The following is a 16,284-nucleotide window of genomic DNA, read 5'->3' as shown; positions in this document are numbered from 1 at the left end:
CACCATGTGTGGTGTCCTCCACTAACAGAATGCTGTGATCAAGCCAAAAAGATGTTCTTCCTATCACATAAATAAATAATGGTGGTACATGAATTGATTCTAGTTATGCAGACTGTACATGCCAATAATTGGTGGATCTTATCAAAAAGTATGTCCCTTCGACAGTTCACAACAGTCAAGGTACTGACTGTACCCAACCAGCCCGTACTCGCAAAACTCAAGCATATGTCTTGTGAACAATATACTGTCCATATACTGTCCATCATATGTCCAGCATAAGATGTTATTCTGCAATTGCTAATGACAACATTTGCTAAGAATCGTGATTGTGCTAAGAATTATGCTGACAGTCGGGCTCACAGTGTGGCTCTTGCACATGCCACAAACTACACACCTTAATCCACAGGGCTCAGTTATTTTCAGACAGAAAGAACATGCACACACATTGTGCCCTTTTCAATTAAACAAAACTGGCAACAACCATTCTCTGGTTTATTCCCCAGGGCAATGCCTTGTCCGATCAGAGTCAACCTGCCTGGCTTCAATTTAAACAAAGCTTGGCGGTTAATTATCAATCGTCAATTAACTGGTGCACTCTCTTAAGGCAATGCCACCAGCAATCATATTCCACCAGCCAACTAATCAGCACTCACTTCTCATGCCGTATAAATAGTTGTTCCCATGACATTTGGTCTTCCTATGAATTGTCCTGATGAGTGCAAAATGAAAATCTTTGACAATTTGTGTCTTTTTTTCAGTAATGCGAAAGAAATATTGCTTCCCTTCTGCCCTGCTGTTAAAACGCATCAGAAAATGTTTGTTCAGATGCCAAGTGTCAAAAGGGGGAACTGATCCATTAAATATTCTCTCACCTCGATGAGTATAAAACTAGTTTTATTGTCCCTTCCCTTCAGTTGTGTAAATAATGTCACCATGTAAGTGTTTTGATTGAATATTTTGCAAAAAAGGTTTTGAGATTGAATTATGTTTAGTTGTGTCTTAAAACAGAATGATTTGCTAGTGATTTAAAAAGAAGTAGGCAAAGGCAATAGATATTTAATAACATGTACTAACGGCATATGAGCCAGGTTATGAAATGTCACAACTCACCTTCCATCTGAAACTGATGGATTAGGGATCTTTTGTCTCATCCCAGGTCCATTAGCCAGAATGACCAGGATCATTAAACAGTTCACCATCTCATCTCAGGTGGCAAAACAACTATGCATTCAACTGAGGCCCAAACCAAGAAATGGTTCAGGCGTCCCAACACCAGCTGACTGCAAAAATTTCAGGTGGAAGTGAAAAGCTCTCCCCTCTGTATCCAGCAACCCCCAACCCCAGCAAAATGGAATTCTGGTCACAAGATGCTCTAATTCTTCCACTCCTACATTACATTTTCAGTTGATCAGATATTGGGCAGTATATTGTTCACAAGACATATGAGAGTGACCAGGGCTAACTACATTGTGACAATGTCTAAGGAAGACCCAAAACACGGTATGCAATTCAGTGGGTTGTTACAAATCATGGGATTAATCTATGTGTCTAAAGAAGTGCGGCTATGATTGGTAGAACGTTTGTGGGTGAAATGGATGACATTTCCCTCAACCCTCTCCCTCTCTTTCTGTGGCTCTTTCTTTCTCCATCTCCCTCTTTTAAACGAGAAGCTTAATATTAAAAAAACATTAGCATCCATTGGCCAGGATGACCAGGGTCATTAAGCAGTTCACCATCTCATCTCAGGTGACAAAACAAATATGCATTAGAGAATGTGTTCCCTGCTAGAATATGAATTGTATAGTGCAAGTCCTTTTATTGAAAAATTTGAAGATTGCCTCATTTGCATCATTAAAAACCAGTCTAAGGATTCATGTGGACAGCACTAGTACACAGATGCTCGACAAAGTAATGGTATATGAAGTGGTAGGTATCTGCAGAATGCAATCATTACTCGGCTCTATCTTTTTCATTTTGCCACATATTCTATCTCACTTTTTTCCCTCAGATGCTACAGTTAATAATATAAACATTTACCATCACTGCTTGGACAAGTCAAAAACCAAGAGCACTCATCATTTTCAGAGATTTCCACATCTGGTACAAATCTTTCAAAATACATCTCAATAATATCTGTGTCGACGGGACCATCACTGCAAACCAGCAGCTGGCTGAAATTGCTTTTCTCTCTCTCGGAGGTGTCGAAAACTGAAAGAGAAACATGTACACCTGAAGTGATTTTTTTTTTCTTTCCTCAGGGAATGATTAGAACATAGAATATACACTGCAGCAGGAGGCCATTCGGCCCATCGAGTCTGCATCAACCCACTTAAACCCCCACTTCCACCCTATCCCCATAACCCGTAACCCAATAATCATTAAACAGTTCACCATCTCATCTCAGTTGGCAAAACAAATATGCATTCAAATGAGGCTCAAACCGAGAAATGGTTCAGGCGTCCCAACACCAGCTGACTGCAAAAATTTCAGGTGGAAGTGACAAGCTCTCCCCTCTGTATCGAACAACCCCCAACACCAGCAAAATGGAATTCTGGTCACTAGATGCTCTAATTCTTCCACCATATATATAATAATCCCCATAACCCGTAACCGGGGCCGAGGTGGAGATGGTTAGCAGTTTCAAATTCCTAGGGGTGCATATCTCCAAAAATCTGTCCTGGTCCACCCACGTCGACGCTACCACCAAGAAAGCACAACAGCGCCTATACTTCCTCAGGATACTAAGGAAATTCGGCATGTCCACATTGACTCTTACCAACTTTTAAAGATGCACCATAGAAAGCATCCTATCGGGCTGCATCACAGCCTGGTATGGCAACTGCTCAGCCCAGGACGGCAAGAAACTTCAGAGAGTCGTGAACACCGCCCAGTCCATCACACGAACCTGCCTCCCATCCATTGACTCCAACTACACCTCCCGCTGCCTGGGGAAAGCGGGCAGTATAATCAAAGTTCCCTCCCACCCGGCTTACTCACTCTTCCAACTTCTTCCATCGGGCAGGAGATACAGAAGTCTGAGAACACGCACGAACAGACTCAAAAACAGCTTCTTCCCCACTGTCACCAGACTCCTAAATGACCCTCTTATGGACTGACTTCATTAACACATACACCCTGTATGCTTCATCCGATGTCAGTGCTTATGTAGTTACATTGTATATGTTGTGTTGCCCTATTATGTATTTTCTTTTATTCCCTTTTCTTCTCATGTACTGAATGATCTGTTGAGCTGCTCGCAGAAAAATACTTTTCACTGTACCTCAGTACACGTGAATAAACAAATCCAATCCAATCCAATCCAATAATCCCTCCTAACCTTTTTGGTCACGAAGGGCAATTTATCATGGCCAGTCCACCTAACCTGCACGTCTTTGGACTGTGGGAGGAAACCGGAGCACCCAGAGGAAAACCATGCAGACACGGGGAGAACGTGCAGACTCCACACAGACAGTGACCCAGCGGGGAATCGAACCTGGGACCCTGGCGCTGTGAAGTCACAGTGCTAGCCATTTGTGCTACCGTGCTGCCCAAAATTGTGACACGTAACGATGGCCATGGCAGGATGTACTTTGTTCTGCAGAAGTAAAATCCGTACCTGGCTCTTCCACGGGATCTGTGGATCCTCGATTTTGAACTTCCTTTGATGGACTCTGCAGTGGAAAAACAGAAAAAGAGTACTGCATACAGGAAGCTGTTGCATTGTTCGAGACAAAGTAGTGGTCGTTAGATGCACAGTAAATGAAAGCAAAGAATGTAAATGAATCAGAAAATAGTCAATTTGCTTTCTATTTATCCACAAATTTTCTTTCCTCCTTTCCTGAATGTGATGACTCATGCTGGGGTCTCATTTTTTCACGCAGTTATACCCTTGATATCCAATTTAAGTGGACATTCTTCCCGAATGGGGATGGATAGCACTGTCACCAGCTACTGACTGTGATTTGCCCTCACAAGTAAGCCTACCTCTATTCTCACTCAAGAGCCACCGATTCATACCTTCCAGTCAGTCTCACTAAGTAGTTATCAGTAAAATTGTGGTAGTCACCACTGATGTATATATTGCATATAGAGGATGTCGGTGTAGGCGCTTTAATGTAAGGCCCTGTACTACAGGTACGGGGGATGTCACCATCTGCGGCCACGATCAGCAGGACCATGACACCAACCTTGCCAAATTTCTCCACACCGCCACTCTCCTCAACCTAACCTACAAGGAGAAATGCGTACTTAGAACAAACCGCTTAGCCATCCTCGGCTATGTGGTCCAGAACGGAGTTCTGGGGCCCGTTCCTGACCGCATGCATCCACTCATGGAACTCCCCCTCCCCCACTGCCCCAAGGCCCTCAAACGATACCTGGAGTTCTTTTCTTATTACACCCAGTGGGTCCCAAACTATGCGGACAAGATCCGCCCACTCGTTTAATCCACTCCTTTTCCCTTAACGGCCGAGGCTCACCAGGCCTTCAACCGTATAAAGGCCGACATCGCGGTCGACGAGACGTTACCATTCCAAGTCGAGAGCGATGCATCAGACGTCGCTCTAGCCGCCACCCTCAACCAGGCAGGCAGGCCTGTGGCCTTTTTTTCACGAACCCTACATGCCTCCGAAATTCGGCATTCCTCCGTCGAGAAAGAGGCCCAAGCCATCGTTGAAGCTGTGCGGCATTGGAGGCATTACCTGGCCGGCAGGAGATTCACTCTCCTCACTGACTAATGGTCGGTTGCCTTTATGTTCAATAACACACAGCGGGGTAAGATCAAAAACGATAAAATCTTGAGGTGGAGGATTGAGCTCTCCACCTACAACTACGAGATTTTGTATCGCCCAGGTAAGCTCAACGAGCCTCCTGATGCCCTATCCCGAGGTACATGTGCCAGCGCACAGGTGGACCGACTCCGGACTCTGCATGACAACCTCTGTCACCCGAGGGTCACACGTTTTTACCATTTCATCAAGGCCCGCAATCTGCCCTACTTCATCGAGGAAGTCAGGGCTATCACCAGAGACTGTCAGGACTACGCGGAGTGCAAACCGCTTCTACCGGCCAGACCGTGCACAACTGGTGAAGGCCTCCCGCCCCTTTGAATGCCTCAGCGTGGACTTCAAAGTGCCCCTCCCCTCCACTGACCGTAACACGTACTCCCTCAGTGTGGTCAATGAATATTCCAGATTACCCTTCACCATCCCATGCCGCGACATGATGTCTGCCACCATCATCAAAGCCCTCAACACCATCTTCGCTCTGTTCGGCTTCCCCGGCTACGTCAGGGACAGGGGATCCTCATTCATGAGCTGCGTCAGTTCCTGCTCAACAGGGGTATCGCCTCGAGCAGGACGACCAGCTACAACCCCCGGGGTAACGGGCAGGTGGAGAGGGAGAATGGGACGGCCTGGAGGGCCGTCCAGCTGGCCCTACGGTCCAGAAATCTCCCGGCCTCCCGCTGGCAGGAGGTCCTCCCCGACGCACTCCACTCCATTCGGTCGCTCCTGTGCACTGCGACTAACGAAACGCCCCATGAACATCTCTTTGCCTTCCCTAGGAAGTGCACCTCCGGGGTGTCGCTCCCGACTTGGCTCGCAGCTCCAGGACCCATACTCTTCCGTAAACACGTATGACTCCGCAAGGAGGACCCGTTGGTTGAGAGGGTACAGCTACTCCACGGCAACCCACAGTACTCCTACGTAGCGTACCCCAATGGCCGCAAAGATACGACCCCCTCAGGGACCTGGCACCAGCTGGTTCCGCACACTCACACCCCCACGGCCCGGCACCACCCCCCCTCCCCCGGCGCACCCAGCCGCAACCCCTGCCCCAGGACAATCCGTCCTCCCCCTGCCCACACCCGGGGATGAAGAGGACTTCGACATGCTCCCGGAGCCACCGAAGACCAGATCGACACCGGAATCGCTGCCAGCACTGCGGCGCTCCCAACGGCAGATCAAGGCTCCGGACCGACTGAATCTGTAACATGACCTGGACTTTTAAAACATCATCACTCTGTATATAATTACCCCCTCCACCCCGCTTGACTCAATTTGTTTTCTCTCTGTACTTTAAAACGTCTGCCTGTATATAGTTCTCCACCACCCCCGCCGGACTCAATTTTAACAGGGGGTTAATGTGGTAGTCACCACTGATGTATACATTGTATATAGAGGATGTCGGTATAGGTGCTTTTCGGTAAGGCCCCTGTACTACAGGTACGGGGGTAGTTCCCTGCCTGCTGGCTCCGCCCAATAGGCGGAGTATAAATATGTGTGCTCCTCGTACAGCAGCCATTTTGCCAGCTGCTGTAGGAGGCCACACATCTCAGTGTAATAAAGCCTCAATTACATCCTACTCTCGTCTTTGTGTAATTGATCGTACATCAAAAATCATAACCAATTTTTCCCTTTTACGAATAGAGGTAGGGAAGTTAATTGTCACAACCAAGCAGCTGCCCCAGTTGACATTTGCAGAGGTAGCAAAGGCCAGATACTAAATTTGGAACTTGATTGTCTGTACAACTTGGTACTATGCCACACGGGAATAGAGGGTTACACACCCCGCAAGAATAGAAGATTTTAGTTTAGATAGGCAGCATGGTTGGCGCAGGCTTGGAGGGTCAAAGGGCCTGTCCCTATGCTGTAATTTTCTTTGTTCTTTGTTGTTCACCCAGAACCTCTAGACATTAGGTAGTTGAAGAAAGCCAGTTTGAATACCAAATACCCTTAAAATCCTGAAACGATGCGATCAAGAGGCAGATTATCCAGCTTTGTCTGTGGCGGGATTTATGTTCACACTTACAGTTTACGTTTAAATTCTGTGTCATCATTTCTTGGCAGCTGGACATTACAATCAGTTTTAGCTAAAATCCTGCATTTACATCTTTAAATATGCATCAACAAAATGAGATGCAAATTGCCCCTGTACAATGTAAAAGTAGCTCAATTTGCAAAACTAATTTAATGAAAAACAGCATGGCAGAAAGAATAAATAACAGGAGTGTGCATTAACATCAGTGGTGAATTACCTGGTCATTTTTAATGTGTTCTTGTGAACTGGTCAACAATTGATTTTGTTCTATTGCTGGCTCTTTGTTGGTGTCTGCTGTCACTCCTACGGGGCTCACAGAACTTCCTCCATTACTGCCCCACTCATAGAGTGTAACCTGAAGCTGGACCGGATCTGGGCCTGATAGTTGCACTGTGTGGAGCTCCTTCTTTGCCACGTTTTTCTGCACTGATAACACAGGATAAGCATTAAATATTTTTGTTCCAAATCTGCTATGAATAATCTCCCTGCTATCCTTTAACAATTGGCTTGCCACTCCCAGTGACAATCATTAAAATGAATATCAGCTTTTAATTGCATGTCATCATTATAATCTAACTGCATTATTTTCTTACCAAGGCCACATTATTTTCAACTGAGCTACTTTAGGACCTGGACATTCCCCAGGCTTGAGGTGGCAGGCAGAGCTAACTTACATGTCAGGTAACCTCAAGCATGAAAATTCCCAACCCAGTTATTTTTATAACAGTCATCAAAGGCGTGATCACCAATCCCTCTCCTGTCAACATCTTTGATGTCACCATTAGCCTGAAGCCAATCATACCATGCCTCAAAGAGCAGGGCCTGGTACCGCGGTGCTTGCCAATTTGGCACATCGCTTTGACCTGAATGGCATGGGGCTGATCTCTACCTCACCCCCTCCCTTTTTATTACTCCTTGTAACATGTGACCTCACAAAAGTCTAATTCTTAAAAGGCTTTGGTTAATTCAGCATCTACAGATTTTCCAGGGGCGGGGGGGGAGAGCTCAAGGTTTCTGTCAGGGCATCTTTTAAATGAAGAGATTCCTCCCAATTGCCTTCCTGGATGGCTTGGCCGAAATTTTAAGATTAAGCCATCTAGATCTAGATTCCCCCACAAACATCCTGGACTGTATTCTCCACTCCCTGATGCGAGGAGGCGGAGAATCCCCGCAGATGCCAAAATTGGGGGCGCCTCTTTCGCGATGCTCCGCCCCCTGAAAAGCGGTGTACTCTATGAGTACGCCACGCCACGTACCCACAGCCTCAGGCCATTGCCTGAGGCCTGCCCCGTGGTGCTCCGTCCCCGGCCGGCCGAGTTACTGATGGCGTGGGACACGTGTGGTCTCAACCATCGTGAACTCAGCATGGCGGCTGCGGACTCAGTCCGGCGCCGCCAGTCGGGGGAGGGCCGATCCACAGGCAGGGGGAGGCTTCATTCGGGGCTGGGAGCACTGTGGTCCGGGCCGTGCGAGTGGCCGAAGGGGTGTACATGCATGCGTGGTCATGGACCCGGAAATGCTTAGGGCCGTATTGGCAGCTCAAGCCGGGTGCTCTCCGCTGCCTGGTTGAGGGCCCCCAGCAAAATGGCGGATGGGTGGCCGTTGTGTGCCCGTTTTCCTGGCATAAAACTCCACCATTATCACGCCGGCATGGGGACTTAGTCTCCAAAACAGAGAATCCAGCCCCCTGACTGAGCAGACTTGGTCTGTTTGAACATGTGCAGCCCCAGGAGGAGGAATTGGGGGTCAGTAAATATATTCTTGTTGTGGACATGAATGGTTCCAATTAAATATCAGAGTGATGGTGGGAGATTGGTTTTCAGTGAATGCCAGAGAACATTTAGAACTTCAAGTTCTCTGATTATAGTCTGTCAGTGGAGAGCTGGGCTCGAAGGGAACTGCAACTCAAGGCTGAGTCACTCACTAAATGACACTCCCAGAAGTTGCCTCGACGTAGGTTCTAAGACCAGTGGCGGCAGTCAACATTCACTATTAAATCGCACTTAAAATACTTCAACATCCTCACTTTGTCAGGTTTATGACCGGGAAACTGCCCGATATTTTGTCCATCATTAGAAGCCAGAGGCTCGAAATTTATTTAACAAGTTAAATCCTTACCTTCTTCACTTTTAAAATATACCAGCACCTTCCTCTGATCCTGATGTGCTCGAACCTCACATTCTCCTCCACCGGATTTCTTCTTACTTTGGAAATAAATGGCTAATTTACTTCTGACAGACTCCAGCTCGAAAGGCAGCCCTTCCACCAACACGGGAAATCCAGCCATCCCTTGGCTCAGCCTCCACGCCTTTCGATCTCCGGAGTCTTTTTTTGAAGGGTCAGTGAGGGCGATTGTCCGACTGAGAGTTCAATCGTGTCAAAGCGATTCTGCTTTGAAAGCTCAATCACACCAGGTTCCACGGAAATGCTCATCTCTGCGTGCTGCCTTCCCAGAATCGAAAGTGAAAGCTTACACAAGTAGTCATATATTTGCTAACATTCCAAACGGTGGAGTCATCGATTTATTTCAATACAGTCTCTTCTCGCCATCTTGTTGATCTGCCCAGGCTGGGTGTATTATTCCCTTCTGCCCTGCTATCAGATGGTTACAAGAGTCGAAACTCAACAACAACAACCGGCATTTATGTAGCACATATATGTCGTACAAATGTCCCAATGTGCTTTCTTCTTCCTCGGCGATCACTCGCTAATGGGTATCATTGTCCACCTAAGAAACTCCGTGTTACTGACCATGGGGTCCTGCGGATCCTCACGTGCCTGATGAGCCCGATCCTGGAACCGCATCTTCGCCCGCACACTTGGCAGGTGTCTCCGGGAGGTGGGCGGCAGTGTAGCACAGTGGTCAGCACTGTTGCTTCACAGCTCCAGGGCCCAATGCTCGATTCCCGGCTTGGGTCGCTGTCTGTGCGGAGTCTGTACGTTCTCCCTGTATCTGAGTGGGTTTCCTCCGGGTGCTTCAGTTTCCTCCCACAAGTCCCAAAAGACAATCTGTTATGTGAATTGGACATTCTGAATTCTCCCTCTGTGTACCCAAACAGGCGCCGGAGTGTGGAGACTGGGGGATTTTCACAGTAACTTCATTGCAGTGTCAATGTAAACCTACTTGTGACAATAATAAAGATTTTTTTTTAAAAAGCCCTGATTAGACCACATTTGGAGCAGTTTGTTTTGTTCTGGGCACCATACCTTAGAAAGGATACGTTAGCCTTGCAAAGACTCGTGCAGCATAGATTCATCAAAAGTTTACCAGAGCTTCAAGGGTCAAATTATAAGGAATGATTACACAGATTAAGTTATATTCCCTGGAATATAAAAGGTTAAGGGCCGATTTGATTGAGGTGTTTAGGATTTTGATTATTACACACTTACAACTGGTGTTATTCTAGCCAGACTGGAGCAAGCCGATATCACTCAATTTAAGATTTCAATGGATCCTTTGTTTGTCATGACTTTGGGGGAAGAGGGGAGAGGTCCCCACATTGCTGCAGAGCTATTTCCACACTTTGGTATCCATGGTGAGTAGCGTTGCAGGTGCTTTACATTATTTTACTCCTCCCTCTGACAGACTCTCATAGTCATGTGGGTGTAGGGAGAAAGGGGTATGGGATTACTGGCCAGGAGAAGGTTCTTTAGGTTTCACCTAGCTGTGCTTTGAGAATTCAATGGAGAAAAGTTATCTTTAATCAATATTTGTATTGTTTTGACATGGGATGTGAGCATCACTTGGCATGGGCAATCTTTTTTACCCATCTCTAATTGCTCTTGAAATGAATGGATTACGAGGTGATTTCAGAGGGCAGCTAAGAGTCACCACATTGCTGTGGGTATGGAGTCACATGTGGGCCAGATCAGGCAAGGGTGACAGATTTCCTTCCCAAAAGGACTTTAGTGAACCAGATGAGTTTTACAACAGTCGATGATTGTTTCATGGTCACCATTACTAAGACCCATCTTCCAGCTTCAGAGTGTTCCTGGAGATCAATCTTCTTTCATCAGAAGATCCATTTTCTTTCTTCAATTGTGGTTCAGCAATGCTGGATGCCTTTTAAATAAGGTACCCAGATATGATGGTGGGATACGCATGTGACTGCTTCAGCCCATGGCTCCTCCCATTAACTACATCATCTCTATCCCAGTAACTGGGTTATCCCCATCTTACATAAGAACATAAGAACTAGGAGCAGGAGTAGGCCATCTGGCCCCTCGAGCCTGCTCCGCCATTCAATGAGATCATGGCTGATCTTTTGTGGACTCAGCTCCACTTTCCGGCCCGAACACCATAACCCTTAATCCCTTTATTCTTCAAAAAACTATCTATCTTTATCTTAAAAACATTTAATGAAGGAGCCTCTACTGCTTCACTGGACAAGGAATTCCATAGATTCACAACCCTTTGGGGCTATGCCCCCTAGTTCTGCTTTCACCCGCCAGTGGAAACAACCTGCCTGCATCTATCCTATGTATTCCCTTCATCATTTTATATGTTTTTATAAGATCCCCCCTCATCCTTCTAAATTCCAAAGAGTACAGTCCCAGTCTACTCAACCTCTCCTCGTAATCCAACCCCTTCAGCTCTGGGATTAACCTAGTGAATCTCCTCTGCACACCCTCCAGTGCCAGTACGTCTTTTCTCAAGTAAGGAGACCAAAACTGAACACAATACTCCAGGTGTGGCCTCACTAACACCTTATACAATTGCAGCATAACCTCCCGAGTCTTAAACTCCATTCCTCCAGCAATGAAGGACAAAATTCCATTTGCCTTCTTAATCACCTGTTGCATCTGTAAACCAACTTTTTGCAACTCATGCACTAGCATACCCAGGTCTCTCTGCAGAGCAGCATGTTTTAATATTTTATCATTTGAATAATAATCCCTTTTGCTGTTATTCCTACCAAAATGGATAACCTCACATTTGTCAACATTGTATTCCATCTGCCAGACCCTAGCCCATTCACTTAGCCTATCCAAATCCCTCTGCAGACTTCCAGTATCCTCTGCACATTTTGCTTTACCACTCATCTTATGTCGTCTGCAAACTTGGACACATTGCCCTTGGTCCTCAACTCCAAACAATCTGTGTAAATTGTGAACAATTATGGGCTCAACACTGATTCCTGAGAGACACCACTAGCTACTGATTGCCAACCAGAGAAACACCCATTAATCCCCACTCTTTGCTTTCTATTAATTAACCAATCCTCTATCCATGCTACTACTTTATCCTTAATGCCATGCATCTTTATCTTATGCAGCAACCTTTTGTGTGGCACCTTGTCAAAGACTTTCTGGAAATCCAGATATACCACATCCATTGGCTCCCCGTTATCTATCACACTGGTAATGTCCTCAAAAAATTCCACTAAATTACTTAGGCACGACCTGCCCTTTATGAACCCATGCTGCGTCTGCCCAATGGGACAATTTCCATCCAGATGCCTCGTTATTTCTTCCTTGATGATAGATTCCAGCATCTTCCCTACTACCAAAGTTAAGTTCACTGGCCTATAATTACCCGATTTCTGCCTACCTCCTTTTTTAAACAGTGGTGTCATGATTGCTAATTTCCCAGCCGCTGGGACCACCCAGAGTCTAGTGAATTTTGGTAAATTTTCACTCGTGCATTTGCAATTCCCTAGCCATCTCTTTTAGCACTCTGGGATGCATTCCATCAGGGCCAGGAGACTTGTCTACCTTTAGCCCCATTAGCTTGCCCTTCACTACCTCCTTAGTGATAACAATTCTCTCAAGGTCCTCACCTGTCAAAGCCTCATTTCTATCAGTCACTGGCATGTTATTTGTGTCTTCCACTGTGAAGACCGACCCAAAAAACCTGTTCAGTTCCTCAGCCATTTCCTCATCTCCCATTATTAAATCTCCCTTCTCATCCTCTAAAGGACCAATATTTACCTTAGCCACTCTTTTTTGTTTTATATATTTGTAGAAACTTTTACTATCTGTTTTTATATTCTGAGCAAGTTTACTCTCATAATCTATTTTACTCTTCTTTATAGCTTTTTTAGCAGCTTTCTGTTACCCCTAAAGATTTCCCAGTCCTCTAGTCTCCCACTAATCTTTGCCACTTTGTATGCTTTTTCCTTCAATTTGCTACTCTCTCTTATTTCTTTAGATATCCACGGTTGATTTTCCCTCTTTCTACCGTCCTTCCTTTTTGTTGGTATAAACCTTTGCTAAGCACTGTGAAAAATCGCTTGGAAGGTTCTCCACTGTTCCTCAACTGTTTCACCATAAAGTCTTTGCTCCCAGTCTACCTTAGCTAGTACTTCTCTCATCCCATTGTAATCTCCTTTGTTTAAGCACAAAATACTAGTGTTTTATTTTACCTTTTCACCCTCCATCTGTATTTTAAATTCCACCATATTGTGATCGCTCCTTCCAAGAGGATCGCTAACTTTGAGATCATGAATCAATCCTGTCTCATTACACAGGACCAGATCTAGGAACGCTTGTTCCCTCGTAGGTTCCATTACATACTGTTCTAGGAAACTATCGCGGATACATTCTATAAACTCCTCCTTAAGGCTGCCTTGACTGACCTGGTTAAACCAATCGACATGTAGATTAAAATCCCCCATGGTAACTACTGTACCATTTCTACATGCATCCGTTATTTCTTTGTTTATTGCCTGCTCCACCATAATGTTACTATTTGGTGGCCTATAGACTACTCCTATCAGTGACTTTTTCATCTTACTATTCCTGATTTTCACCCAAATGGATTCAACCTTATCCTCCATATCACCGATGTCATCCCTTACTATTGCCCGGATGTCATCCTTAAATAACAGAGCTACACCACCTCCCTTACCATCCACTCTCTTCTTCCGAATAGTTTGAGACCCTCGGATATTTAACTCCTAGCTGTGACCATCCTTTAACCATGTTTCAGTAATGGCCATTAAATCATAGTCATTCACGATGATTTGCGCCATCAACTCATTTACCTTATTCCGAATACTACGAGCATTCAGGTAAAGTACACTTATGTTGGCTTCTTTACCTCTGTTTTGAATCTTAACACCTCAATCACTAACCTCTCCTAAGTTATATTCCCTCTTAACTTTTCTCCTAATTTTCCTTGTCGTTGAACCCATATCTTCATGTAACAACCTGCCACGTCGCTTACCATTAATGTTTTTACTTACCGTTTTATTCCTTTCAGTGTTACTGGGCCTATTCACTGAGCTCCCCTCAGTCACTGCACCTTGTCCTGTTTCCCTTTTTGATTTTTGACTATGGATTCTCTGCCTTACACTTTCCCCCTTACTGCCTTTCGTTTCTGTCCCTGTTTTACTACCTTCCAACTTGCTGCATCATTTCTCATCCCCCTGCCACATTAGTTTAAACCCTCCCCAACAGCTCTAGCAAACACCCCCCCTAGGACATCGGTTCCAGTCCTGCCCAGGTGCAGACCGTCCGGTTTGTACTGGTCCCACGTCCCCAGAACCGGTTCCAATACCCCAGGAATTTGAATCCCTCCCTGTTGCACCATCTCTCGAGCCACGCATTCATCCTATCTATTCTGACATTCCTACTCTGACTAGCTCGTGGCACTGGTAGCAATCCTGAGATTACTACCTTTGAGGACTTACTTTTTAGTTTAACTCCTAACTCCCTGAATTCAGCTTGTAGGACCTCGTCCCGTTTTTTTACCTATATCGTTGGTGCCTATGTGCACCACGACAGCTGACTGTTCACCCTCCCCCCCCTCCCCCCCCCCCCCCCCTCCCAGAATGTCCTGCAGTCACTCCGAGACCTGGCTGCTACTGCCTTCCCCTGGTGAGCCATCTCCTTCAACAGTATCCAAAACGGTATATCTGTTTTGCAGGGAGATAACCGCAGGGAAAACCTGCACTGCCTTCCTACTCTTGCTCTGTTTTTTGGTCACCCATTTTCTATCTCCCTCAGTAACTTTCACCTGCGGTGTGACCAACTCGCTAATCGTGCTATCCACGATGTCCTCAGCATCGCGGATGTTTCAAAGTGAGTCCATCCACAGCTCCAGCGCCGTCAAGCAGTCTAACAGGAGCTGTAACTGGACACACTTCTTGCACGATGGATAAACACATTGTATCTAATTATCTACTCCCCAGGGAACTTTCTTTCTTTAAACAAAATTCCATTTGCCTTTTCAGGTAAACAATATACAAGGTTGGATTGAATTATGATCTTACTTTTACGATGCTTTAATTATCCCTTCTGTGGCCAAAGTATCTACCTGTCTTTTAAACCAAGATTTAAAAAAACATTACTGCATCAGTTACATACACCAGGCATTTAATCATTACTGCATCAGATACATATAGTACAATATATAATCTGAAATTCCTACATTCATCACATAATAGATTTGAGAACCATTTACTTCTCACCGCTAACTAGCTAATGGAATATTGTTTAAAGGACAACAGGGGTGTAGATCATTTATGAGGGGCATTGTGTTTGGTCCTGGCTAAACAGGCCATAGGACATCTTGTGGGGGGAGACTGAAGAAGGCCTGGGTACAGATGATATAATTAAGGGGAGGAGCCAGGTCTGTCTGAAAAAGTTAGTTCTTCCTAGGATTTTAATCTGAACAGAGGTGTTCAGTTTTGGTACTTAAAGGTTCTCTCTCCAAAGATATTGCACAGAGTAAAGGAAATTTGAAACACTTGGCTGTTAACTTTATTCATGAGTGGTATTTGAACTATATTGCTTTACTTAATTGGAAGATAGTGGCAGGTTTAGGAAGTAAGTTAAATTTTCTTTTTTTACTTAAGAACTGTGGTAATTGTTAACTGTAAAGCTACTTCTCTGTTGTTAATGTGATTAAGTTTGTGTTTAAATTAGTTTGTTTTAACATAAAAGATACATATTGGTGAGTAATCTTTCTTCATAGTTTTACAAATTGAAATTAGTTGGGTTCTTGCCCAGGATCCTAACAGAAGTAACTGAGTGGAGAGGAAAAGTCTGCTGCAAGCACACATGTCCTAACAAAATGGATCATTGCCTGTTGAATCATGTGAGTAGCTAAGTGTGGATTTAGCTCTGCTGTGCTTCTAGTCCAGAACTAGGCTAAGAACATTTGGCACAAATGGGCATATTTCCCTCTGGGAAAGATATAATGAGAAAATATACAAATACTGAGTTGATAGCAAGGGAACTGTTCTTAAAGGGGCTCCATGCAAAAAATATTTGTCAGTTAATCAAACTGGATTATACGTGTTTAATTCGCACATGTTTCACAGCCTTGTGTAAATTGTGTAAGATTATTATTGTGTAAGATTAAGACACTTGCCAAATTTCAATATATTTTGCGGCTTGCAGGATGACATTGTGTTTAATTGGTTTTAGCTAACCGATAAAGGTGCTGGCTCTCAAAGCAACTTTAGCCCCAAACCCCATTTGAGGGTGCTGCCCTTGACATTAATGGCCAGTAAGAAC

At 45.1% G+C, this 16,284-nt stretch overlaps 1 protein-coding gene across 1 annotated transcript in view; it reads right to left on the bottom strand.

Moving 5' to 3' along the window:
* The window catches only part of LOC140387836 (protein mono-ADP-ribosyltransferase PARP14-like), an 83,204-nt gene extending 73,930 nt beyond the window's left edge, over positions 1-9,274 (bottom strand). The window contains exons 1-4 of the mRNA XM_072471031.1: positions 8,938-9,274; positions 7,037-7,245; positions 3,617-3,671; positions 2,038-2,208 (exon numbers count right to left, since the gene is read on the bottom strand). Coding sequence (XP_072327132.1) covers positions 2,038-2,208; positions 3,617-3,671; positions 7,037-7,245; positions 8,938-9,106 — 604 coding nt within the window. The 5' untranslated portion in view covers positions 9,107-9,274. The remainder of the gene's footprint in view (positions 1-2,037; positions 2,209-3,616; positions 3,672-7,036; positions 7,246-8,937) is intronic.
* Between the last annotated feature and the right edge of the window lie 7,010 nt (positions 9,275-16,284).

Source organism: Scyliorhinus torazame, chromosome 2, assembly GCF_047496885.1.
Source record: "Scyliorhinus torazame isolate Kashiwa2021f chromosome 2, sScyTor2.1, whole genome shotgun sequence".
Lineage (NCBI taxonomy): Eukaryota > Metazoa > Chordata > Chondrichthyes > Carcharhiniformes > Scyliorhinidae > Scyliorhinus > Scyliorhinus torazame.
This window is presented reverse-complemented; position numbering and strand designations above follow the sequence as displayed.